The sequence below is a fragment of the Ictidomys tridecemlineatus genome, chromosome 2 (genome assembly GCF_052094955.1).
Source record: "Ictidomys tridecemlineatus isolate mIctTri1 chromosome 2, mIctTri1.hap1, whole genome shotgun sequence".
Taxonomy (NCBI): Eukaryota; Metazoa; Chordata; class Mammalia; order Rodentia; family Sciuridae; genus Ictidomys; species Ictidomys tridecemlineatus.
Genome location: NC_135478.1, coordinates 211,593,742 through 211,617,798, shown reverse-complemented (window position 1 = coordinate 211,617,798; position 24,057 = coordinate 211,593,742). Strand labels below are relative to the sequence as shown.

Sequence of the window (24,057 nt, the reverse complement as noted above, 5' to 3'; positions counted from 1 at the left end):
CATCCAAATTCCATGTTTTTATGTATCACAGATATGGCCAGCTGGGAGCAGATCAGTTCAATTTTTCAGCCATCTTCTTCGTCTAATCCCTAGGCGTACTAAATTAAATACTGAATGGAGAGCAAGTAGCAGCGAAGATTTCAGACTTTACTTCCTTCAAATGTCAATTTTAACTATAAAATGAATATAAGTAAACTAAATCCACCAAAGAAAACCTGAAAAATGATAAATAGCTGTAATAGCTATTAAAATTGCAAATTTTTTTTATAAGACTTTATCACTGAAATGGCCTACCCTGACTACTCTGTTCTATATACCATAATATTTTGCCCTTAGCTGAATAATACAAGAATGTGACAAACCCCAATATACCACTCCCTCTGCCAGGTGAATATATTATATGCACTATATTCTATTCCCCAATGCCAACCTTCAATTTAAAGACAAGGAAAGGTGTCAGGGTGGTAAAATGAGTGCAGTCCTCTGAGTGTTAACAGGAAGACAGGAGTACAAGACTAGTTGAGACACCAGCCTAAAATTTATCAAACACATGAAAACACTTGGCGATGTCATTTTCAGTCACAGAACTTTATTTTTAAACCAACCCTATGTACCCAACAATTAAAGTTCAAAAAACTAAAACAAAACCCAAAATGAACATAAACAGCCATAGTTGTCTATATTGTACCATTCTAGTGGCCAAAGAAGAATTCTACTGAATACCAAACAAAGGATGACTCTGGACTAGAGAAAGTTAGGGGCCTTGCTTCTGCTGTTATTGTAGTGGCTGCTGGCCTTCCTGAAGGACCCATCTGTGATTTTCCCATTAAATAAATGGACCTGTGGTCTTAATGACCAAAGGATCCCCTTTCCTAGAGGAAAAGACTAGTAATAAATACTTACATACAGTGTATTATCTAGTATTCCTTACTATCATTTCAGAAAGTCTTATTAAATAAAAGGTGAACTACTTATTGAAATAGTGCCCATCCATGGTGACTCCATAATGATTTATTGAACAATAAATACCTTAAACTTCATCTCCACCTGTTACTCTTCCAACTCAGAAACTAACAAAACAACCTCAATTAAACACCCCTGGTTACTAATTTGTGCCTAATTCAAACAGGCCTAGCAAGAAAGCTAACTCCTAAGACTAATGCCATTAGTTCTTAGGTACTCTAATGCTTCATCCCAGCCTGGATAAGTTATCTAGTTACCTATACAAAATTCTGCTGCACAATCTATCCCTGGAAAAAAATATGGAAAATCAGGGGGGAAAAAGAGAGAAATCAGCACCCGTAACACACAGCATGCCATTCCTTCTGCGTCTATTTTTAGGCAGTACTTGGAGACACTATGGGACTTTTTTCACTTTTCCTTGATCATCCACTTTCTTAATGGCTTGCTGGATAGCCTCTTGGTCACCCAGGAACTGATGAGGCCCAACAGCACGCAGGTTTTCATCCAGTTCCAGGAGAATTGGGACTCCAGTAGGGAGAGTAATGTTAATAATGTCTTCATCTGAGATACCTGTTGAGCAGAAGAGAAAGGGACAAGTGTTAAAAACAAACTCCAGAGGGAGTTCTGTTTAATTGTTTAACTGCACATTGACTTAGTTCCATATTAACTGTTTGGTTGAAACCAGGCCAGGTGCTGTAAGGGTTTCCAACTACAATTTTATAATGCCGGGAACTTTCTAGAAATTTAGGGATTCACATCAAGTGCTGAATCTTAAAACAGTATATAACTTCTGGGGCAACCTGCTCCTGCCTAGTTACATGTGGAAGGAATTGAAATCATCTTTTCCACACTGGTCTTAAAATTAGGACTTTCCATTAATGTCTGAATCTAGTTCATTTGATGGGAATGTGGCTGGTTTTCAAACACTAAGTGAGCTTGGAAAACCCCAGGAATTCAAGCAGGAATTCTCCCCCAAGGCTTAGGGAACACAGCCCAGGGGAATCAGGAAAGGACTTTACAGTATGCTTTGTAAACAGCCCTCATTCTCCAACTGTCCCTTTACATCCCACTACTAGGAAGATATGCATAATGGACAGGTCACCTTTAATCCTTTTTTAAATACAATTGTGGGTAATTCAATCTGAAGCAGAAGAATTACCATAGTTATAATGGTCACCGTGGTAATAACAATATTTTCATTATTACAATTACTTTTAACAATAAACAGCTAACATTCTGAGCACATACATGCTAGGTACTTTTCTTTTTGTGAGACAATTTCCCTAAATTGCCAAGGCTGGCCTTGAACTTGCAATCCTCCAGCCTTAAGCCTCACAGGTAGCTGGGTTAACAGGTATGTACTACCATGCCTGGCTTACTTATTGTAAGTACTTTATATGTATTATATGAGGCTATAAGTTACTGTTTTCTCCATGTAACAATTTCTGGCACACAGAGGTTAAATAACTCAAGACCACACAGAGCAAATGGCAAAACTTGGATTAAAACACAGAAGTCTATACCTGGGCTTCTCCGAGTTCAAAACAGAAAAACAGAAGCTATGAGAAAAAAGATGGAGCAAACTAAAAAGCAACTGAAAATATTCAAATTATTTACTTTAAAAAAACAATTGGCTGGGCACAGTGGTGCATGCCTATAATCCTAGCAGCTCAGAAGGCTAAGGCAAGTTCAAAGCCAGATTTAGCAATTTAGCAAGGCCCTAAACAACTTTGTGAGATCCTGTGTCTAAATAAAATATTTAAAAAGGGCCAGTTTGTGGCTCAGTTGTTAGGTGCTCTTGGGTTCAATCCTCCATACTCCAAACAAAACAAAACAAAAATTCAAAAAACATAAATGCTCTATAATCTCAGTGACTTGGGAGGTTGAGGCAGAAGGATAGCAAGTTCCAGGTCAGACTTGACAACTTAATGAGACCCTTTCTCAAAATAAAAGATTAAAAGGGCTGGGTGGGATGTAACTCAGTGGTAGAGGGCTCCTGGGTTCAATCCCCAGTAGTGGCAGGGGAAGGGGGACATAAGTGTTTTAATTACATAGACTTCTAAATTCTAATCATATGTTTCTATTCCATAAGATAGGAAGGATCTAGGCAGAGCAAATTGTGAGACGAGTCCAAGGTTGTCCTTATTTGATGGTGGCAGAATAAATTATTACTAGTTAACTATAAGTGCACTTTGTCATTTTAATAAGTCACTGGTTATAACTATACCAGCCAAGAGCCACAGAATCAATGCACTGAATCCTTACTCAGTGGGATGGCTCTTTATTCCAATTTCAGGTCTAGGACCAGAAGAGCTACCTACTAACTCTTATGTACAAACTATCCAAATTAGAACAACTATGAAACAAAAGAATCCTAACTTGTAAGAGATTGTCTCTTCCAAGTGTGCCGGCCAATCACCTCCCCTCAATATACTAACTGTAAAGTTTTAGGTAAAAAATTTCTCTGGGCTTCCAATCCCTCTGTCAAGTTAAAAAGAGAAGAAAAAAGAAACATATGCTTTACCTTTCTGAGCATTACCAAAGGTTGTGGGATAAGAGGACTAGCTTAAAAATGAACATACAGGGAAAAGTACCCATTTCTTCTACCCCTAACAGGTAGAGGACTTAAAGGGAAGACTGTTTGCCCTGCCCTCATCTCATGTTGCAATCTTACTCAGGATTATCCCCACAAACTAAAGCTGGCAAGAACAGATGCATTCAGACAGGCACCCAGCTGGTTAGCTGGGAGATGAGCGCTCTAAATTCTAAAAGTCCTCTGCCTCCACTGGGTCAGGAAATGTCTGCTGGCTGTGCGGGAGGGGAGTTCAACAGTATGTGGTTTAGAGCCAGGGCACCATTGGGGCTTACAATCCAGCAGTTCTCCCTCCGAGATCCAGGGAAAATTCTGGAAGTCCTCAATCTTGACTCACCCATCTAACCAGTAGCTGAGTACAGTACTCTAGTGAAGAACATGTGTGACTTTGGGCAGGATTTTACCTCCAATGAAATGAGGGAGGATAGTTTCTTCCAAAACCAGAGTTTCTCTATTTCATTCTTAATGGTTAGGAAAAGCAGAGACATCTTAGAGGTCTGAGAAACACAGGGACACCAAGTACTTTCTATAATCATCTGTTGTGCAAGACCATGTTTTATCTGTTTCTAGAATCTATAAGCCTTGGAGAGAAAAAGATTTCACAGATGTCTCTAACTAATCTGGTTTCGTAGGTCTCAGTCATGGCTGGCTGGCTCTATTGCTCTGAGCCTGAGGTAAGGCAGAACATCATGGTGGACGGGTATGACAGGAGGAAAGCTATTCAACTGATGGTAACCAAGAACCAGGGAGGGAGGAGAGGCAGGGACAAAACAGAGTCTAAGGTCATTCTCCAGTTACCTACTTCCTTTAGCCATGCCCCATCTGTCTACAGTTACCACCCAGTAGTCCATACAAACCATTACTCTACTAAATGGATTAATGCACTAACAGAGTTTTAGCCCTAATCATTGCCTAAAAGCCCCACCTCTGATTCTTGCTTTATTAGGGATCATGCTTTCAAAACATGAGCTTTTCAGGGAACTTTTCTAGGCCAAAACCATAGCAGTCCATCAACTAATAAACAAATAAATGTCACATAGTCATAAAAAAGGAATATTATTTGAGAATAAAAGGAAATGAAGTACCCCCATCCTGCTTACATGCTAAATAAAACATGCTAAATAAAAAAGCCAGTCACAAAAGGATCACTATTGTATGATTCTATTAATAAATAATGACATAAAGTAGATTAGTTACCTATAGTTAGGGGGAAGTGACATAATTGTGGGTAGTGACAGCAGAAGGGTACATGAAGGTAATGAAAATCTAATTAAACATCTATCTTCTCAGTCATCAATTCTTTATAGTGAAAACATTTAAAATCCTTTCTTCTAGTTTTTTTTTAAGATATATAGTACACAATTGTTATCTATTGCCTCTCTACTGCACAACAGCACACCAGAACTTCTTACTTATATTTAATTATAACTTAGTATCCTTTGGTCAACCTTTCCCCACCTGCCTCCGAAAATAATTTAAAACTGATTGTGGTGGTGGATTTACAACTCTGTGAATCCATATCCACTGATTCCTCACCCATGGATTCAATCAACCAGGAATGGAAAAGACTTTTAAAATATAGCTATATCACTTTTTGTTCTTGTCATTATTTCCTAAACAACATAGTACAACAGTATTTACATTGTATTATGTATTATAAGTAATCTAGAGAAGACTTAAAAGTAGATAGGAGGATATGTGCAAATACTATGTCACTGTATATAAAGATCTTGAGCATCTGCAGATTCTGGTATCTGCAAGAATGTCTGAACCAGTCTTTTACGGATACCAAGGGACAAATATATACTAAAAAGCAATGAAGGGCTAGGTCTAGGTTTAGCTTAGTGGTAAAGTGAGGCCTTGGGTTTGACCCACAGTACCATGACAAAACTAAAAATAATAAAATAAAAATCACTAAATTGTACACGATGAGTGATATAGACTGTATGTGAATTACACCAGCAAAAAAGCTGTTACACAAGTACTAAACAGGTTCAGAAAGGTTAAATAAACCTGCTCAAGTCACAAGACTGTTAAGGCAGTCAAAGTGGAGCTGTTCTTAGATTTTGTTGCTGTTGTTATTGTTAATTTCCAAATCCTAGGGCTTACACTATAGTCATCTGACTTGTTTATGGTAATTTCCACCACCACAGAAGGAAAGAGGTGCAATGTTTATATTTTTTTCTGCTCTTGTGACAGGCTAGGTTCTCACTGGACACCAGCACCTGGTATTCCTAGGACTGAAAAAGGGCATAGACAGGTTTGGCTAGCTCTTGAAGTAGCTAACACACTGGAATTGTGATGGGGCAGGTTTAGGGTACTGTCCGCATGACCCAAAAAAAGGTTTGAGGTCTTTGCAAAGGAACTAGGGCACATGTGGGACCCACTTATTTGTCCATGAATTCAAATCTACCTAGGTCCTCTCTTTAATAACATTCTCAAACTCACACCTATAGCTTCGCTAACAACCCAGTTTTGTGTGAGTCCATTAAACAAAGGCCACCAGAAACATCATCTTTCACCTATAAAGGAAGAAGCACACAACAAAAGTACTCTTTTTCCAATAAATAAAGTTAATATTCCACTTTATTGACTCTTCAGGCCATTCACAGTAGACTAATTACTTTAAAAATATTTAAAATACTTAGACTGGTTAATAATCAGTCAATGAGACTTAAGCAATTGAAATTTTAAAAGAGCAAATTAAGAAAAACCACAGTGAAGCCGTCACTCATTACTCAATCTTGGCATAAGCTATGTTCTGCATCCTAAGGAAGTTAAGCCAACAGAACTCCTGAGGCTAGAACACTGAATCTGCACTGGATTAAACCAAAGTGAATGAGGGGTGTATTATATAATCTTACTACAGACTCATTCACTGGGACATGACTTGAAAGCTAAAATGAGTGGCTAGCTAGCATATCACCTATCTGATAACTGGCCTTTTTTTTTTTTAATACAGAGCTCAAGAATGTTCTACAAAGAAATATCAACAAGCTCTCACACTGAAACTACTTATCTCCATCGTGGTCCCTTTATAGACATCTATTCATGTACCCACTGTCTTTTCTAGACTCTTCTTGTAAGGGGCACTTAGGAATTAACTGTGACCAATTTAAATGACTGGAATATTTCTAGTAAGAAAGTCAAGGATGTAACTCTGCCTAGGTAGTCATTTCCAGAAAGTCAAATCTGCATCTATAAGTGCCTCCCCCAAGTCACTATAATGAGAACAGTCACATACACTGTACATGGATGGCAGGGCTTACCACTGTGCCTTTTGTGAAAGGGTTTGTGCAAGTGCTAGCTTCTCCCATCAACATCATGAATTTCTTGAGAACAGGATCTATGTCTACTATATCTAATCCATTCCTTTATCACACTGGCTCTTAAAGTAAGGTCTTACCATTGCACCAATTTTTATAAATATTTGTTTGACTGCAAGTTAGCACTATTATGGGTTAGCTCCTAGGATCCAGAATATATTTAGTTATATGGTTCACCATATAGATACACTAAATAGACACACTCTGCATTAATTTATTTACTTATTCATTTATTTATTTTTGCAGTACTAGGAATTGAACCTAAGGCCTTACTTGTGCTAGGCAAGTGCCCTACTGAGTTACATCCCAAGCTCCTGTTTTACTTTTATTTGGAGACAGGGTCTCACTAAATTGTCCAAGCTGGCCTTGAACTTGTTATCCTCTTGCCTCAGCCTTCCAAGTCACTGGGATCACAGGTGTCCACCACCATGTATTTATTATATGAATATACTTTTTACACATAACTAAAATCTACGAGGGATAAGAGATTAATTAAAATTTTCAAAATATAAAGCTAATGTATGAAAGCATTCCAATTGGCCAGATTTTAGAAAGATTAAAAGGAAAACATAAACTCCTCAAAAGGCTAGACCTTATATGTCTAATTCACATGGAGGTGCTAAATCCCTAGGCCCAAAATCAGAACCTGATTTTGTGGACCCTGGGCACATAGCTGAACTGAATGAACTCTAATTTCTTGGGCTTTCAAACTGAATCTAGTCTTTTATGGTTGAAGCCTTGATTAAAGATTGTGTTGAACTTAACAAGAAAAAATGGGAGGGTTAAAAGGCTCTTAGTCTTGAACAAAAAGTTGCTTACATTTAGTGCTAATAAATACTTCAAATTAAATGTCTTCAACATATTCTTTGGTTTTCTCTAAACTGTTTGCTAGAAAAATCTTGAACTTCAGGAACTGGGAGAAGAGACAATAAGGGAGCCAGAAAGATTTGTTAGAGGATAGAATGAAATGCATACATTTTGACACTTTAGGATTAGGAGAAGAGAACCAGCTGCAGTCAGTTCATTCAACTGTGAGGTTCCACCCATTTCCCACTTCCCTTCCAGTCAAGCAAATCATAATTAAAATTCTACTGACAATTTGTGATAAGAGTTCTATATTTTTCTGTCACCAGTAAGAGCTAAAAGATTCTGAATTTCATAGATGATCAACCTGTTTTTAGTTTTAGTTCTTTAAAATCTGAATGCTATATATGTACAACTTTAAAATAGGCAGACTAGGGAAACAATTGAAAGTGAGATATTTGACTATTGTAACATGATGATAGAATGGCAGCTTCTGATTTAGAATAAGGCAGAGAGAAGTATCCATTCCACATTTAATTTTATAGTTAATACTGCATATAAGGTTTAAAAATAGAGGTTACTATACATCTTTTATACTGAAACACAAGAAAGCTTAAGCATACCACCAGGCAACTGAAGAGAGGCCTGAACTTGCTGCTTCTGAAAATATCACACTAAATGCCAAAGGTGACTAATTTAGTCCCCATCCCCACAGCTAGTCCCAAATGACCTTTCCTCCCCAATTCTCTAATTTCACCTGGCCACTTCTTTGCCTTGCTATGCATGCAGCTGCATACAATTCTTCAGGGATCAAGTCTATCTTAACGTGAGAGTCTTGCCTGCTACTCTTACTCCAAACTTGAACTGCCTAATCCAGTGCTTGGGCCCAGACTAAACATTCTATTTCCTCTGGCAAGGTCAGACTACATCCAACGCTCAATTTGGTACCTGATTTTTCCTTCAATGTGGACCAGCAGGAAACAAACAGGAAGTGACTATGCTGACCACAGAGAAAGACACACACGCCTGTCTGGAACACTACAGAACAAGATGCTTTTAGATACTAAGCCTGTGTTGAAATTTTTCACGGTGCTTTGCAAGAAGTGTGTCTGAAGCTGTCAGAGGTGGGCCCTGCTATAACCTGGACTTACTAGCATAGTACAGGTCATTATTTATGTTTCTAAAAATCAGTAAACTAATCCCTTAAGAAATTTTCCTACTATATAATATTGTCATTTTTCTTCTGTCTTCTTCTTTCTGGTACCATGGATTAAATCCAGGGGTACTTAACCATTGACCCACATCCCCAGCCCTTCTCCCTTCTTCTTTCTTCTGAAAGTATTAAGAGCTATCAGATGAAAGAAAAACAACACCCGGGGCTGGGGATGTGACTCAAGCGGTAGCGTGCTCGCCTGACATGCGTGTGGCCTGGGTTCGATCCTCAGCACCACTTACAAAGATGTTGTGTCCGCCGAAAACTAAAAAATATTAAAATTCTCTCTTAAAAAAGAAAGAAAAATAACACCCAAACTACATATCATTTACAAGCAAAAATATTATATAAATAGCTGGGCACAGTGGCACATACCTATAATTCCAGTGGCTCAGGAAGATCACAAGTTTGAGGCCAGCCTCAGCAACTTAGCAAGGCCCTAAGCTACTTAGTAAGGCCCTGTCTCAAAATAAAGAATAAAGGGCTGGGGATAAAGCTCAGTTAGTAGAGTGTTTGCCTCACGTGCACAAGGCCATGAGTTCAGTCCCTAGCACCAAAAATAAATAAAGAATAAAAAGGGCTGGGTATATAGGGCTGGTTAAAGTGCTTCTGGGTTCGATCCCCAGTACTAAAAAAAAAAAAAATTATATGAATAAGTCATTTGACATAGTTGAGGCATCTCAATCAGCCACAAAGCCTTACCTAGGCAGTGACATGTGGTTCCCATGCTTGCAATTCTTAGACAACATGTTACTTAACTCTGAATCAGCAACATTACTTGTACTATTCATCTGCATTGGCTCCAAGAGGTCCTTGTTGACCTACTCCTAGACTAAGTGGTTGTGAGGAAGAAAAACAGCAGGTGGAAGCTTAATTAAGGCTCCAAAGTTTGGTGGCAAAGAAGCAGTCATAGCTCTGAGATGGAAAAACCTTTAGGAGAAGAGCTCATGACCTTTAAGTAACATTAGCAAGACCCTAATAAAAGTTCATGGTTGGATAGAGGATGCAGCTCAGTATAGAGCACTTGCCTAGCATGTATGAGGCCCTGGGTTCCATTCACTGTGACCACAAAAACAAACAAAAACCTTCAAGGTCCAGCACCTTATAAATAATTTAAAAAGGCAATTTCCTCTACTGACCATGATTTGATATTGCTAAACAGAGGCAGCACCAGAGAGCTCTTGATGCTTTGAGAAGCGTAACAAAGACCCTCCAGGTGAGTGCAGGTAGGTTCATCCTACAACAAGCTCCCCTTGGCTATGATTTTATAAAGCAAAAAAATCAAGGTTCTAATTAGGGCGATGGTGTTTTCATTGGATAAAGCAGGTATTTTTTCAAGGTATAATTTTCATACTGCAACATTCACCTTTTTTGGTGTATAGTTCTATTGGTTTTGACAACTTCATATAGTAATATGACCACTACCAGTGACGAAATAACACAGCTCTATCATCTCTCCAAATTCCCTCAGCCTTTGCAGCCTGCCCTTCCCTGAATGATCTGTGTTCTGTCCTGATAGTTCTGCTTCTTCCCAAATGCCACACAAAAGGTATTATACAGTACATAGATTTTTGAGCCCGGTTTCCCTCACTTAGCATAATGCAATTGAGATTCATCCACCTTGTTGGGTAGATCAGTAGTTTGCTCCTTTTTATTACAGCAGTTTCTTTAGGCAGAATAGCTTAGTGATCAATAATCAAATGAAATAAAATTATGACCTAGATACATAACCATAACTTTCCAGTGAATTCAGAGTCACATGAAAGTTTCTACATTACATGAGATATGCATGTAAAATGTCTCTATTCATATACACTCCCCAAAAGCCCACCTTGTAGAGCTTAGGGAGCACAATTCAGACCACAATATTATGACAACAGCAGTAATGATTTAAGACTCAATGCATTCATTACATTACCTTTGTTGTGGTTTACCTGCCAAGGACTCTCTGGACTCAGCTGCTTACAATATAGTTTTCTAAATAAAGAATAGATTGAGGAAATTGATAATTTTCAGGAAAAAAATATACAAAAAACGTCCAGGTGGTAATCACATGCAGCGACTCCTCAGACTGGGTTTTGGGCAGAGTTCATGATTCTAACTATCATGATCACCGCCAAGTCATCTGAGCCTCTCTGGGTTTCATTCCCTTCCACAGCACCTGTCTCCTTCCCCAATAAGGAAGAAGTGTCAGTCAGGATTTGACTGCCTATATGGTAATGCCATAGTATTGAACACTTGAAAAATAACATAACAACTTAAGAACCACACTCTCTGTTGCTAAGGTATGCAGAAGACACCTCTAAATGTAGATGTTAGAGCAGATGAGTAATACTAGCATATCTCAGTGGAAAGATCTTTAGGCACCATGAGATTGCAGGGTAGACCAATATTCTAATTAGGTATTTAACTGGGGTCCTCATTCTTCCTACCCCAAAATTACAGCTTTTAAACAAATTAAGAAAGTAGTTTTAGGACAGAACACTATGCTGTCATTGATTCCATCTGTTACCACACCTTTTCCCCAGGCATAGGTAATATGCTTTAAGCTTGATCAAGCTGTTTAAGGCTCAGACAGGGAAAAATTGAGTCCATTTTATGAAAAATTTTTAAATAAACATGCAAAAAGCATGACTAGGAATCAGATAAATGTAATGATCACAAATATTTTACTCTTTTAACCAATATAACTTCCCTTATATATACAAAAGTAAGCTTTTTTCCTATATCTGATCTTACCTTTTATAAGTAATTTCCCTCCACCCCCACCATGGGGTGTCTCTCTAACTACCACAGGTTAAACCGTCTTCCCATTTCCCTTAAAAAGAACAGTAATAAAGAGTTAAATTAGCAATGCACTAATAGGAGAGGGCATCTGGAATGAGCTGTAGTTGGGGCTGAAGAATAATCTGAAAGAGATCTTGAAGGCAAGTGAGGAGTAAATGGCATTGAACAGCAGGGGGCTTTTTTTTTTCTTACTTTTTTGAAGGGGAGTTTCCTGGGCTAAAAAGGGGAGGAAAGAAAGATCCTGAAGGAGACAGTGGTATTTTCTTTGGGGAAGGGAGCCTGGCTACAATAAGATCTAAGCCCCGTCTCTGGAAAAGGAGTTTGCATAGTTGGATAAAACATATTTTCTGGCAGAAACTTTGAAATTCTGAATTTCAGTTCGCTGTTGTCTGACAGGAACCTCAACTCTTCTTCAAGCAATAAAATATTATAGTCTATTATGATGAAGTTACATGTCACTTCATCAAATACCTGATTCTTCTGAACAAGGAAGAATCCTTTTCCTTTACTTAGCTGAGTAAATGTGTGTGCACACACAAACAGATCAAGTGCCATGTGTAGTCAATGAAGTTATTAATAGCTAATAAAGTATGTAGATTTTAGATATCTGCCTGAGTAACAGATGTCAGGTGTAAAATTATAGCAAAGTAAGCTCACTAAGATCACTTTATTTTTTGTTACCAATAGCCTCCTTCTACTTACTCCTTCACAGTATCAACCTCTTCACCTTTACACAGCCTCTTCTAGAAAAGCAAAGCACAGTAAATAGGAATGATGGAGAAATGAGTCTAAAACCTGTAAGCTAAATGCTAACAGTGATGAAAACAGAAAAATAGAGTAGACTACTCAAACAGCACATCCCTGTGGATTAGTAAAGGGAGGTGGGATGAGGGATGTCCTGAAGGTGTCAGTGCAGTCACTACCACCCCACAGAAGTGAGCCAGAGTCCTCAGAAGGGTTCCTGTGACTTAGACAAAAGGTTAACAATAGAGTAGGACTCAGTAGTTGAAAGAAAATTAAGGCTAATTAGCTCCAAGCTTTCATTTGACTCAAGATAAATTAAAAAGCCAACTGTGGCTATATTTTCCTCCCCTAGAACGTTCTCCCAATCAGTGACCTGATCTAGGAAAACAGGACTGGAATAAAAGAACAGGTCAGGAAGCTAGGTCTGAAAACACAGCCACAACTGTTTAAAGCTGGGGTCCCCCCCACCGGTGGGGGTCAACCAGACCTGGTGGCACACACGTGTAACCAGATACTAAGGCAGGCGATAGCAAATTCAAGGCCAGCCTTGGCAACTCAATGAGACCCTGTCTCACAATAAAAAATAAAAAGGGCTGAGGGTGCAGCTAGCTCAGTGGTAGAGTACCCCTGAATTCAATCCCTAGTACTGCCAAAAGAAAAAATCAATTTAAAGTTTGAAGAAAGTGGGCAAAACTGAAGTCTAGATAATTTACTTAACTTGAAAAACTAAATAAATTTACTTTCAACCCTGCAGATTGCCCTTGCTAGACTCCTTTTATCTTACAACAAAAAATCTTCACATCAGTGCTTCTCAAAGTGTGGAACACCAAGCAGCAGTGTCAGCATCACCTGGAAACCCCTATTCTCAGGCTGCACCCCATACCGACTGATTCAGAAACTTAGAGGGCAGAATTCATTATCTATCATATAGGGTCTGAAAACCTCTGCTTCCCGTGTCAAAGGCACAGGAGTTTGGATTTTGGAACAAGTTACTTAAGTCTGAAGTGACAAAGGGACAAAGACAAGGAAAGTCTATTATATAAATAGTGTTTCAATAGCTTAATTTCTAGGTTAAGGCCCAACTTTAATACTTAGTGACCTCTATAAGTAGTACCTTCCAGATGTTTCAGGAGTGCTCTACTGCTGTTCCCATGAGCAGATATCAGAACAGTTTTTCCCTTTAGTACTTCAGGTGCAATCCTTTCATTCCAGTAGGGAAGGAGTCTCTCCAGGACATCCTTTAAGCTTTCAGACCGTGGCAGTTGATCCAAGGGTACATCGCATAATTTATACCTCCGGTCACTGTAGATTTCATGATAGTAGGGATGAGACTCCTCAATGGGAGGTGGGGTCACATTGTAGCTTCTTCTCCAGAGCCTCACCTGTTCTTCACCATGATTCAAAGCCATTTTCTCCCTGTTCAGCCCAATCAAGGCTCCATAGTGACGCTCATTCAGACGCCAGGAGCTTTCCACAGGAACCCATTCCTGCCCCAGCTCTTCCAGGATCAGCCAGGCTGTGTGGATGGACCGATTAAGGATGGATGTGAATACAAGATCAAACTCAAAGTTCAATGATTTGAGCTGCCTCCCACAGTTCCGGGCTTCCTCCTCTCCTTCGATGTTAAGTTTCTGATCCACCCAACTACAAAATCGGTTCTCCTTATTCCAAGCACCCTCTCCATGTCTTAGCATAATAAGTTTATACTTGGACATCCTGATGGCTGTGGTTCCCTGACGTTTTTGAATGGGATACTGTTTAAGGACGGCAATACATCTAGCAAGAGAAGAACAAAAAGTACAAGTTATATTCATTATTCAAATGACTACCTAGGAAAGGAAGCACAGTTTTACAACAACCAGTTTCTAAAATAAACTGAAATTCCTTTGAACAGTTTTGACGTCAGACATCCGGTATTCATCTACTGTACTGCATACAAGCATATTCTCCAGACAATTAATTATAGACAACATAGTTGACTTAAATTTTCTGATGGCTGGATAATGTTAATTTTATAATGTAAAACAACAGAACACTTCATTCTCATGGCATGCTGTGTTTCTGCCAGATAAAAAGATAGTTTATACTTATAGTAGAGAGGATTCAATAGAATGAGTTATAGATGTCTAAAAACATGACTAGTAGCTGGGAACTCCCAGCTCCTAGCAGCTGACTCTACATCGAAGGCATGCTTCTTACTTTGTTTTTCCTCCAATGGGAAAAGAAATATTTTCCAGCCTCACCTTCTTATTATTACAGAAGTTATTAAACAGGTTATCTCAGTGAACCATCACATAGATCTGGTATATATCACTGACTGGTGGCAACCAGCTCTTTTAATTCTATAGGCTACACCATGTAAGAGCAAATTCAAGGTACATAAGACACACTGGCTCAATATTCATACATGAAAAGTGATTTTAGGTGACATTAAACCAAATATGGTGTCACCGAAATAATCTTTCACCTGCCTCAAGATGGAGCTATTGGCAGGAATAAATCCGGATGTAAAACAACCTATCCAGTGCAAGCAGCTGTGAGATGTGGCCTGTAGAAAGAGATTAACAGGACTCAGGTCTGTGGGAGGGAGAGGAGCCACACTGATAAGGAGGTACTGCCTCCTCCTCCTCCCCAACCCTGCAGATAAAACTACACACACCAGCCACATCTTAGCAGGAGAAGAATCTAGTAAAGTGGGACATGCAACCTAAAAAGTGATTTTGAATCCCCTATATTCAAACTGCAGGCCCAAAGATCTATGGGTCCACTCTGTCCCCTGGAAAATCTGCAGATGGGCTGTCAGCCGGCCTTCACTCTCCTTGCAGTGGACATATCTACACTGACAAATGTGGTTTGGTTGACATGCCTGGCACTTTCCACCTCCACCCCAGTGTTTTTCCACACTGGGGAGCAAAGATTATAAGAGCATCAAGGCCTGGTTTTCTGCCATTCTTGGCAATTTCTTTTCTTTCTTTCTTTTTTCTTTTAAGAGAGAGGTAGGGGTGTGTGTGTGTGTGTGTGTGTGTTAGAGAGAGAGAGAGAGAGAGAGAGAGAGAGAGAGAGAGAGAGAGAGAGAGAGAGGGAGAGAGAGAGAATTTTTTGATATTTATTTTTCAGTTTTTGGCAGACACAACATCTTTGTATATGGTGCTGAGAATCGAACCCAGGCCGCACGCATGCCAGGCGAGCGCGCTACCGCTTGAGCCACATCCCCAGCCCTGGCAATTTCCATTAACTAGAGATTTTCTGTCCCACTTAAACTGAGATTCACAGACAGTTATATAACATCACTGACAAAGTTCACTGGAATTTAGGCCTAATTTCTACTTTTCTTTAGTAATTCCTAGAGATTCTAAAGTATAAATGTCTTTTAAATAAGGCTGCAAGACTCAGGAAGGAAATCTGGTTGAGGTGATTAGCAAGTAGCTGAAAGGCTACTAGTTAGGATTGTGGTGTCCCTTTCTTGTCAAGCATCAGATTTGAAGCTTTGGTGCACATGGAGCAAGAAAGCCCCAGGTGACTAGAAGGGACAGTGCTCAGGGCTCAGGTGAAAGCATCTCACAGGGCTGAGAATCTCTAGGGAGGGAGTACCATATCCCTATCTTCAACCTAGGAGAGGCATATCAGGCAGAAGAAAGAAGCTGACAAAAGCCATCTGGGCAGTGCTTTGCCAGGTGACTGCCTGTGTCCAGGAGCAGAACTTTCATGAGGTTAATGAAGCTCCAGCTTCAGGTCCCCTCACTCAAAAGAGACAAAGCAATACATCCAATGAATGGGTATTGGGGTGTGTGTGTGTTGGGAGGTGAATATATAGGCTAAGTACCAAACCCATAAGTCTATCTCAGGTAAATGAAAACTTCCTTCCCTCCTCCTTGGTACTATCAACTGACTTTCCGTATTTAACTGTTGAATGCATGCAAAGGAGCTCCTGAGGAATACATACACCTTAGACCAAGCTGCATCCAGACCGGTGCTAGTCATGTTGTATCTCTAGAACCTACCATATTGTTTGAGGCATACAAAGCATTTAGTAGGTCTGTTGATTAAATCAAAATCAGTTAAGACACATATTATTAAATTGCATTACTGAGGCAAATGCTTAACAATCCTAGAAGTAACCATCAAAGTAAAAACAGTCAGTTGGCAGAGCTGAGATGTTAGCAAGCTTGAACAAAAGAATCCCAGTGTATTTCATAGTAAAACAGAAGCCAAGAATTATTCAGTATAGTTTGATACAGTGAACTTCTCTACTGTAAGTTTGGAATGTTCACAGATGGCCATAACCTCTACAAAGAAAATGGAGGTTCTGTTTAACTTGTCCAAAAACATATTGTCACTAAATGGAAAATTGGGACTGTGATCTAGGTATTCTGTTTCCAATCCCTGTACTCCTCCCTCCTCACCACCAAGGACTCTGGAGTCTTGGTCTGGGGATGTGAGCTTACTTGGCTTCACATCATAGAAGCATCTCTGTTATAACCCCTTCCAAACCCAGGCCATCATTTCATAAAATGCATATAAAAAAGAAAGTATAAAGGAGGGTTCAACCCATCACTGCTCTTGAGATGAACTTCAAGGCACAAAGTCAGGTCAAGCAGTAGTTGCCCCAACTTACGAAGAGGTAACTTACTAAGAATATATGCCTCCACCTGGCCCCTCCAAATTAAAAACTATTACTTTTAAAACCTCGAGCTTTGCTTTCCACTATTTTATTTTTGGTAAAGCTCACCACCATGCAGTCTGCTCTCAAGGTTCTTCATCTATCCTATTGCTGACACTTAAGGACTAATTTCCATCAATAATCAGTAAATTTCATCAATAATTACTTCATGCCAAAGAAAGGCCACACAGTTTATAGGGATTATCATTCCCCAGAGTTTCTTCCTTTTTAAAGTATGGTTTGGCTTGAATTAAAAGTTTACTAACCAAACATTTTTTACATGACTTGTCCTCCCTTTCTTTCCTTTCCAGTTTTTCCTTCCTTTTAGCCATTACTTTCTTAGTCCCCCTGACACCTAATGTGTGCCTTGACCATTCTATAGGAATGTCTCTCAAAAGGCTACAGATTAGTCACTTCTTACTAAGTGCAGACCTTCTTAGGACTCACACCACTTTGACTCCTATGAAGCTGGATACTTTCATCAGAAAACAAATTTGCTAAGCTTTCAGTGCTGCAGTTCCTCCAGCGCTTCTATTGTTACATCCTGTCTTGGTCTGTTACCCACCTATGACAGTACTATGGTGATGATCATGATGATATTAATCATAACAGCTAACATTTATATGGTACTTACCATGTCCTTGGGATTGTCTGAACCCTCAACCATCATTCCATGGAGTAAGTTCTATAATTACTCCTTTTACAGATTCAGAAACAGGAGAAGAGGCAGGGCTGGAATTCAGTCTTATACTGGGCCCCCAAAGCACATACCTATGCTTTGAACCATTCTATTCCACTGCCACACATAAACCCAAGGGTCTGCCTTCAGTGTCTTTGGAAACCCAATTTTTCTCACTACTTTAATTGCACTAAAATGAATAAATGATATTCCCAAATATCCTTCAGTCTCCCCAGCCTAGTCAGTTAACACATTCTGCAACATGGGTTGCAAACCCCATTAGGGCAGAGCACAAGTGTAGGCTTGTGAGGAACATGGACTCCAACACAGATTATGTGTTCAACAAAGCAGTAAAGAAAGGTGACATGATTTTTTTTTTTGTGTGTGTGTGTGTGTGTGTGTGTCTCTAAAGTTGAAAGTAATTCACACCATGAGAAGTACTTCAATCATAAAGGAGGTGGGAAGCGAGAGATTCTTTCTGAGTAAGACTTTATGGACATGGCACTATAAGCTGGATTTGAAAAGTTATTTAAGATTTAGATTTATAGAAAAAAAAGAAAGGAATTCTAGCCTATGGGGACAATGAGAGGAGTTAAAGGAACAAGTGCCTATACAGAATAGTAAGCCATTCAAACTAGCTGGGGTTATAAGTAGGGTGACTATACATTCCGATTTGCCTAAAACAGGCCTGTTTCCTCCCCCAACATTATTACTAGGGCCCATTTCACACTTAAATGTCCCATTTGGAAAATTGTATGGTCATCCTAAGTATAGGCTATAACCAGGAAGTAGTCTAAAAAGATGAGACTGAATAGTGGCCCAAGGAGGACCCCATGCCAAGGAATACAGGTTCTTCTATAAATACTGAGACATCATTAAAGATTTAACAGCACAAATTTTAGGAGGATCAGGCAGCACTTACACATACAAAGAGAAATAGAAAAAAACAGTAGTGTGAATATTAGTGGTGAAGTTTTTACAATAATTCTCATAACACATAATAAAGACAGATTAGGATTATGGCTATTAAAATGGGAGAGAAATAAATGTGAAATCACCAACTCAGATGTTAGCAACTTTTTCTATAAAAGGTCAAATAGTAATTTTTTTAGGCTCTGTGGGCTATAAGATCTCTGTCATAATTATGCACAATTGTGTAATTCAGCCAGTGTAGCCTAATACAGCTGTAGACAATACACAGATGCATAAATACGACTGTGTTCCCAAAAAACTTTATGTTTGGACTCCAAAATTAGAATTTCATGTAATTTTTGTGCATTAGGTATTGCTGTCATTGGATTAACTTCAACCATTTAAAATGTAAAACACATTCATAGCTTGTGGGCTTGTACAAAATCAGGTACTAAGCCAGAAGGTCTAGGTATGCAGATCCCCCAGCATAGCTGAATCCCATACTTGGATCTACTAATCACATCAGCATTTATTATCTTAATTAAGCATCCTATCTCAGGATAAACATTATTAAATCGCCAGATTTTATTTTTGGCCAGAAATGCACAGTACCTTAAATTGAATCCCATTCATAATTGTTTTTATTCTTCACTGAAGACAATACTGAGCATATTTGAATCAGTTTGTATACCTGACTTTTGCTTAACTGAATTATTTAGGAATGGGTTTAAGAGAGAACTATGGAAAAAATGTGATTCATCTTGTGAACTTCCTTCAAAATGTAATCTGTCACTCAGGCATGATTTACCCCTATAAGACATCTACATAAATTATGGCCCAGTGTTTCCATATCAGGGGACTGCATACTTGCTTAAAAGTTAAGTGCTATGCAATTGACTTGGTAGAAAAGAAATAGATGATTCAAAGGACAAACTGTGAAGGTGATTTATGATTTTTGAAAACCTTTCACTAGGGGCTGGGTTATAGCTCAGTGGTAGAGTGCTTGCCTCTCACATGTGGGGCACTCAGCACTACATAAAAAATAAATGAAGTAATGATATTGTGTCTATCTTAAAAAAAACTTTCACTATATGTGTTTAGAAATTCCATTTAGATTATCTATAAAGCAAAAAAAATTCCATAAATGCCACCATAGTATTTATTGGGCAAGGAAGAAACAGAGAGAGTGGACCTAGGAATGATGCACATGCTAGGCACTATAATTACTGAGGTTACTTCATAATATTTTCAGAATCTCATGTAGCATGGCCATCTTGCTGGTGCTCCCTACTCCTGTCTCTTATTAAGCCATATAATTTCACATACCCTACTCCCCATACCTGGGGACCATCATATCTTCCAAATTAATATTCCTAGGACTTTGCTTCTTCCCTTCCTGAAGTGCTTCAAAATTAATGTGTGAGACTCCGTATCACAAAGCATGAAAAGGAAGGGCAAATTACAGGGTAAAGTCCAGCCTAAAAACTAGGTTTTCTTCCATTTCCAAAAATTGGGCAAGAAACTTAATTAACAATATAATGTCAAATAATATAAAATAAGGAACACAGGCCCAGAATAACTTTAATTCAAAGCTTATACTTAAAGATCAAATACTCACATTGTTTTTCTTGACCACTCAGATATTATCCTTTGTCCAAATCCTCACTGTATAGCTTTGAGCAACTTTTAACCCCCATTGAATTAGAAATATAACTTTATAGAAGATGGGCTGGCTATATTTGAAGTCTGAGAAAGAAGTTAACCATGTCTCTGATGAATTAAAAAGGAACAGTTCTCAAGGGAAACAAAATGTGGTGGTTAGTTCCTTGGAGCATCAGTTATCTTAACTAAATATGCCTTCCCCTCAAATCAAGTACAATACCAAATGTTCAAATATGACTGTACCTAAAGGTACTTAATATTCTATGGACCATTATTTTCCCTAAAATTTTACAGTCACTTTTCCATTTGTATTTACAGTAATAAGAACATCTTTGGCTGGGCATGGTGGTGTATCCCAGTGACTTGGGAGGCTGAAGCAGGAGGATCACAAGTTCAATGACCAGCCTCAGCAATTGAGCAAGACCCTTAGTAACTCAGTGAGACCCTGTCTTAAATTTAAAAATAAAAAGGGCTGTGGCTATGGCTCAGTGGTAAAGTGCCCCTGGGTGCAATTCTCAGTACAAGGAAAAACAAAAAAAATCTCTTCACCAGGAGCAAATACTCTCATTCATGGTGTTTTTCAAACTATTCTTAACCTTATATCTCTACTGATCAGAATGATAAAAAGCAATAGGAGGTAGGATCCCAATCATGGGGAAGAGATATAAATATGAGAATTTGCCTGGGCCATGGAGTTTGGTTCAGCCTGCTTGGTATCACCAGTATGCAAAATGCCCACTCAAGATCCTCTTTCCTATCTCTGGTTATTTACTTCCTTAGGTTAGTTACTCTGTCAATACAAACTGTTTCCCCCAAATCCCAGAAAGTATGAAGTCAAAAAATCCAAACATGAACTCACTCTTCTGCTTCTTGACAGTATGATCTTGAATAAATTCTTTGGATCTCATGTTCCACATCCATAAAATGAGGATAACAAAATTACTCTTCTCAAGGAAGTGTTATTCATTTAATACTTTAAATGAATTATGGTAAAATGCTCTAACAAAAAGTGAGTAGTAGAATGGAGCAGACATGGACTAACTCATGAAGACTGGCCCAGTTCCTAAGCCCATCAAAGCAATCCTTGCCTGGCTGATGGTACTAACAGAAGCAAAATTTGGGAACAAAGCACAGTGATGGGTGAGGTTAGAGAGAAGTTTAAATAGTAAAAGGAAGAATGCAATCAAATGTGGTGGATGGAAGAGGGTGGTGGAAACAGACAGTCCTAGAAGCACACTAAATACCAAGAAATATTCTGCAATTCAAATGCTTTAGTAAAGTGGTCAATGTTTCATATTCTATAAAGCATATATTTCCCCACATTTGTGGCCAAGCTTCAAAGAAAGGGTTCATTATAAATATCTTTTTGTCCCGTTTCCCCATAAAAACATCCTCTCATACCAGATTTCATTCCAAAGGTATTCAAGAAACACTTCAATTCAAACATTTTCGTATCCTCTGTTCTCTAGGCACCAGACACACAAAGACAAATACATGGGTGAATTTAGATATATCAATCACTACTTAAAGTGGAATATACCTTTTAATCTCAACCAACTATAGAAGGCAAAAGAGTAAGAAAGACTGAAACACTAAGAGTGGTTGTCTCTGAGTGGTGGGATTAAGTAAGCATTGACACCTTCTGCCATATTATACTTCTGTGCTCTCCAGATTTTCTATAGTGATCTACTTGATTTGGTTTAGTTTACATATGGAACATGTTCTTGAAGCTGGGAAGTCTTATTTGCTAACAGATTTGATAAAGAATTTACTGCAATATGATTTCCCTTGTATATTTGTAATAAAACTATCATGTTTATTTTAAAATATACTAATATAGGCATGGGCCCTAGAAACAATCTAATGTTAACTTCTGCTTTTTAAAGATGTGAAAGTTAAGAGTCAGAGTTGAAACGATTTGTTTCAGATCACACAAATAAGTAACAGTTTCAGGACTAAAACCAAGGTATCTCAACTTCTAACTTGGAGTTCCTTCTACTATGCCATTTGTTTGACACTTCTCTAAAATCCACCGTCATCTAGGGAGCATCTACAACTTGTGAGGTGTTACAGAAATACAGAAATGGAAAAAACTTAGTTCCTGGGTTCAGAATAAACAGTTTTAAAATAAAAGACAAACTGTCATGAGTTTTGCTTTCATTATAGAAAACCTTATTACCTATTAATGAAACTTAACATTTGTTTTTTTTTTTTTTTTTCCTGAAAGGTTCCACCTGAAGTTAGTTAACGCTCTAGTACCACTCAGGAGCCATAAATCCTGCTTAATTGGTAAGGGAGGAGGTGTGGGAAGTTAAGTTAGCTAAAAACCAATTATCCTTCAAAGTCTAACTATGACCTTAACTTCAAGTATGCATTTCTTTCGACTTTCTCAGGTGCAATATCAGTCCCCATCCTGTGGAACAGAGGGAATTGCACTGACTTTTATTTTTAGTGTTTCTGTGAACCTGTGATTTGGCGCCCCCGAAACCACTGCCTTCACTCACCTCCCTTCCTTTCTTAGCGTTCGGGTAGTTGGTTTCGGGGTTTTTGTTGTTTGCTTGTTTTCCTATCTACTCACACTCACAGGACCAAGCCTGCCGCTGCCCTACATACAGGGCACAGCCCTGCCTCCTTCAGGGAGTCTGCTATGGAAGGGGCTCTGCCCCCGCGCCTCAGCCGTCCAGGAGAGCGGTTCATCAATCCCTTCCACTTGATGTCCTCGGGCCAACCACACACCACTACCCAGGAGGTTCCTCCTTTCAGCTGACATCACTCTCACTCACAGAGAGGCGCATGCTGAGAAAAGGAACACCGGGGACGACCCTCGGGGATACCTGAGGGTCACAGCTTGACTGGTGGAGTGGTCGCCAGATTCCGACCAGCGACTAACCTGAGAGAACATAGGAACTGGCCTTCTCCGCACCTCAAAAATAAAACCCCACACCATTTAAATATAGAAACGTTCGCAAGGGTAACACTGCGAACAAAACCACTCACCTGCAAAAAGACCACCAGCACCAACTGCCGTTCCTCTGGGCCGCGAAGCGGGCAGCGCCTCCTAGAATTCATCGTTACGACCGGCATCGACGCTCTTTTCTAGCCCTGGAGCCAGACGGGGCAGGTCCTATGTCTCTGCCTATTGGAAGAGAGAGCTGTCGCTCATCCCTGGCTCCGCCCTACCCCCCGGGACTGACCACGGTCTTTTCCGTTCCCCAAATCCCAAGGGTAAGAAGCGAGGCGATGATTGGCTGTATGAGGAGACGAGCTGTCGTCTGGGCCAATAAGAATATGGTTTCAGAGCCGGTGGGCGGGCTTGGGCCTAGGGAAATAGAGAAACAAACCCTGGCGCGTCGCCAAGGCAATAGGAAAACCCCGGAGCTTGCGGAGACCCAACGGTTTGAGATTCTAGAAAGTGTTTGGCGTCGTTGGGAAACACCTGCCGAGGGAGAGAGGCGTTGGAGGAATCTTGGAATAGATGAGGTGATATTTCTTTTACTCACGGGAAGTTTTCGGATTAAGCCCTGGGGATGAAGCCAGGCAGGCATCGCAGAAGAAAGCTCCTTTATAACAAGCACTGGTGATCGTAACTCAGATCGTGAATAAAAAGAAATCTGCTCAGGTGCCCGATTTATAGGCAATAGCTCACTCTTACTTTCTCTTACTGCTTTAAAGGCTCTCCCTTGGGATTTCCCTGAAAGATTTTAGCTGGGGAAG

General features: G+C 39.3%; 1 protein-coding gene and 1 long non-coding RNA gene across 11 annotated transcripts in view; one reads left to right on the top strand and one right to left on the bottom strand.

The window, feature by feature from the left end:
• Window positions 1-569: 569 nt before the first annotated feature.
• Window positions 570-23,488, bottom strand: Bpgm (bisphosphoglycerate mutase). Of its 2 annotated transcripts, XM_078040570.1 has the most exons (4): window positions 23,341-23,488; window positions 13,545-14,206; window positions 10,818-10,876; window positions 1,376-1,533 (listed from the first exon to the last, which is right to left on the bottom strand). In XM_078040570.1, the coding sequence occupies exons 2-3, from the start codon at window positions 14,143-14,145 to the stop codon at window positions 10,854-10,856; spliced, it is 624 nt and encodes a 207-aa protein (XP_077896696.1). In that variant the 5' UTR covers window positions 14,146-14,206; window positions 23,341-23,488; the 3' UTR covers window positions 1,376-1,533; window positions 10,818-10,853. The 2 variants fall into 2 exon arrangements, with proteins under 2 accessions (XP_005331139.1, XP_077896696.1); XM_005331082.5 differs by lacking the exon at window positions 10,818-10,876 and having other exon boundaries at window positions 570-1,533.
• A 164-nt stretch (window positions 23,489-23,652) lies between these two features.
• LOC144375462 (uncharacterized) overlaps window positions 23,653-24,057 on the top strand; it is a 43,210-nt gene continuing 42,805 nt past the window's right edge. For 4 of the 9 annotated variants that reach the window (XR_013435418.1, XR_013435417.1, XR_013435415.1 and 1 more), the window contains exon 1: window positions 23,657-23,823. This is a non-coding gene — a long non-coding RNA (uncharacterized LOC144375462). Of the gene's footprint in view, window positions 23,824-24,057 lie in introns of all 9 variants that reach the window. The other 5 variants (XR_013435411.1, XR_013435414.1, XR_013435412.1 and 2 more) reach the window with 3 other exon arrangements.

What these genes read in the sequence shown, in the direction of transcription:
- Bpgm (XM_005331082.5), bottom strand. Translation starts at nt 14,145, where the DNA reads ATGTCCAAGTATAAACTTATTATGCTAAGACATGGAGAGGGTGCTTGG. An exon ending in ACTCCTGAAACATCTGGAAG is followed by an intron (nt 1,534 to 13,544) that starts GTACTACTTATA and finishes TCTGCTCAACAG; the next exon opens with GTATCTCAGATGAAGACATT.